At 40.9% G+C, this 3,204-nt stretch overlaps 1 protein-coding gene across 1 annotated transcript; it reads right to left on the reverse strand.

Moving 5' to 3' along the window:
- Positions 1-397: 397 nt before the first annotated feature.
- LOC126489577 (UAP56-interacting factor-like) lies at positions 398-1,431 on the reverse strand. Its single transcript, XM_050123909.1, has 2 exons — positions 1,346-1,431; positions 398-1,175 (listed from the first exon to the last, which is right to left on the reverse strand). The coding sequence occupies exons 1-2, from the start codon at positions 1,429-1,431 to the stop codon at positions 410-412; spliced, it is 852 nt and encodes a 283-aa protein (XP_049979866.1). The 3' UTR covers positions 398-409.
- Positions 1,432-3,204: the final 1,773 nt, after the last annotated feature.

Here is a 3,204-nt window from a genome sequence, read left to right on the forward strand (position 1 = left end):
GATAAGTTACAGCAAAACAGGGGTGTAATCTTATTTTTGAAGTTTAAGATTAACCATGGCAAAGTCTAAAAGCTGGACAAAAGTGATGAGATCCTAAATATCACACTCATAAAAATAATCGACTTCTATCATTCTGTCTTCCTTCTGCTTCACGAGGAATCTAAGAAGTCAATAGAGAATTGTTTTGTTTGGGCCAACCATGAAATCTTTAAGAAAAGATAGGTATATCCCCTGTTATTCTTTCAGGGCATTATTTATACATTATAAAAACCCTTCAAAAATAAAGTTATTTAGGCTTGTGAATATTCTGAAGTAAAGTTTCTTGAACTTCTCTGATGAACTCTTAATCAGAGCAATTCAAGCAATTCAAGTTTCCAAACAGTCAACACTTAGTTCCTTTGGCGTGGATCTATCCCACAGTTACAAATCGGCTTCCTCCTTTGTTGAATGTGAGAGTGGCTCTTTGCTCTTTCAGTATCCCAAATCGTTCATTCAAAGTCATCCCTGTCTGTTTTCCCACACTATTTATATCAAACTGTAGAGGGACACCTTTAGGAACTTTCTTAACATCGGACTGCTCTCTTTTTGTCAAGAATGAGGGTACAGCAGTACGAGTTAATCGTGGTTTCTGAGCTACTGGACACTGTACTGCTCCAGGGTTGTCAATGGATACAGTCAAAATTCCTACATTTGTGGTGGAAGTACGCCATTGACGAGTTCTCTTGGCTACAACATCATCTAGCAGCTGTTCTGTGTTCAACTGGGCCTGAACCTTTAGGCCTCTTCTGAAAAGAAAAGTTGATTGACCAGTATCTTTCTGATGACTTAGTTTATTTCCGCTCCTGGTAAAATTAGCTGGAATGGTATTTTTTTTTCTGTTTAACTGGTTAGGTCTCTTGAGAACTGCAACTGGTTTCCTTTGTACTTCATTTTGTCTCAGAAGACTTGTCTTCCTTTTTAACGTTGGAAAATATCGTTCTATATTCTTGTCACTTAGAGGTGGACGATTCATAGGACTAATTCCTTTTCGAATTCCAGTTGCTTTCCTAGCGGGTTCGCCGTGGCTCCCACCAATCGGGTGACGAACCGGTTCATGACTGGGGCTGCGGCTCGGAGCAGTCAGCCAGGAAGGCCGGAGTTGCAGACCCGCCGCCTCCCACTCATGCTCGCAGACTCTAGAGTAACATTCTTACCACAGCTTTTCCTCCCTCATCCCTCCAAATACTCCTATCAACTGTCCTCTTCCTCAGATCCACTTCTCCTCTGTTTTCCTTCAGAAAAGAGCAGGACTCCCAGGGATATGAACAGAACATGGCACAAGGTTCACTACGACTAGACACAATACCTCTTTTCAAAGCTGGATGAGGGAGGCTGGTCGGAGGAAAGGGCTTCAAAAACAGGCAAAACAGGCAGAGTCACCCCCACTTCCATTGTTAGGACTCACAAAAAATTCAAGCTAAACAACCACAACATATGTGCAACCTAGCATATACCCATGCAGGCTCCATGGATGCTGCTTCAGTCTCAGTGAGCCCCCATGAGCCCTACTTAGCTGATTCTGTGGACCATGTTCTCCTGGTATCTGTGAACCTTTTTGCTACTACAATTCTTTCTCCCCCAATTCTGTGAGCATTCCCTAAGTTCTAACTAATTTTTGCCTAATGTTTGTTCTCTGCTCCCATAAGCTGATGGAAGAAGCCTCTCTGGTGTTGCTGGTGCTCCTTCTGCTCCTTCAGCCAATCGCTGCTGAGATACCAGCACATTGGGGCATGGTCTCTCTCTCTCTCTTTAAAAAGGCAGCAACTTCCCTCCACTCACTCTCTGGCTCCTGGCTCCTACACAGCTAGTTTTACACCTGAAATAACAACACACAAATTGTATTCTTTTAAACACTGCCTGGCCCATTAGCTCCAGCCTCTTATTGGCTAATTCTTACATCTTGATTAACCCATTTCTAATAATCTGTGTAGTACCACGAAGTGGTGGCTTACTGGAAAAGATTCTAGCCTACATCCGTCTCAGGTCGAAAAATCATGGCGACTGACCAACTCTGCTTTCTTTCTCCCAGCATTCTGTTCTGTCTCTACCCATCTAAACCCTGCCCTATCAAAAAGCCAAGGCAGTTTCTTTATTAACCAATGAGAGTAACACAGAGAAATAAGACCCACCTATATCATTTCCCCTTTTTCTGGTTCTTGACATGAGACAGAAACTCCATAAACTCTGGGTTTTTCTCTTAACAACAGGCTTGGAATTAGAGAGGGACTGAGCCAGAGTCCAAATCCAAAATCAGCTCTATAAATTTAGAAATATGATTTGGTGTATTTTACTTACAGAACCTATTCAGTTTTCTTGATAGTCCCTATTGGACAGTTATTTTTCCATCTGTCAGTATTCAAACATCCAGGGTCCCTTGAATTTTTCAAAGATGAGTGTTTCCCTGCATAGATAAGAACAGAACCCTGCCCTCATTCTATATGTTTTTCTTACCACCTGTATGAATATTATCATTGTGGATGAGCTGTCATTTCTCCTTTCCAAGAGGTTTCTCCTCTTCAAATAGAACCTTTATTAATTTTGATGGTATCCACAATTTTTCTTCTCCTGTGGAAACAAGAGCACAACTCCTTCCCCAGCATAGCACATCTCCTGGCTTCCATTGAGGGGTCAGCACATCTTTGAAATAAACTGATTGATTTAGTTCAGTAGATATTTCCATTGTCTAATGTCTTTCTGCTGCTATTGTTCCTTTCTCATTAGTGGTAAGAAAATTCAAGGTTAATAAAGCATTATGCAATCTATTTCTGGGGTTATTTTTCATCCCTTTCTGTTTGTTTAGCATATCCTTTATAGTACGATTTGATCTTTCTATAACTGCCTGACCTGTAGGATTATTTGGTATACCTATAATGTGTTTTATATTATAATAATCAAAAAAGCGTTTCATTCTCTTAGATACACATGCTGAACCATTGTCTGTCTTTGTGCAGGTATACCCATGATGGCCATAACTTCCAATAAATGTGTGATTACAGAATCAGCCTTTTCTGAGCTCAGGGCAGTTGCCCACTGAAAACCTGAACACGTGTCTATGGTGTGGTGTACATATTTTAATTTACCAAATTCCATAAAGTGGAATACATCCATCTGCCAGATTTCATTTCTTTTAGTACCCTTTGGGTTACTCCCTGCAGGCAATGGGGT

The sequence above is a fragment of the Alexandromys fortis genome, unplaced genomic scaffold (assembly GCF_014885135.2).
Source record: "Alexandromys fortis isolate MF-2015 unplaced genomic scaffold, M_Fortis_MF-2015_v1.1 scaffold_166, whole genome shotgun sequence".
NCBI classification, from domain to species: Eukaryota; Metazoa; Chordata; class Mammalia; order Rodentia; family Cricetidae; genus Alexandromys; species Alexandromys fortis.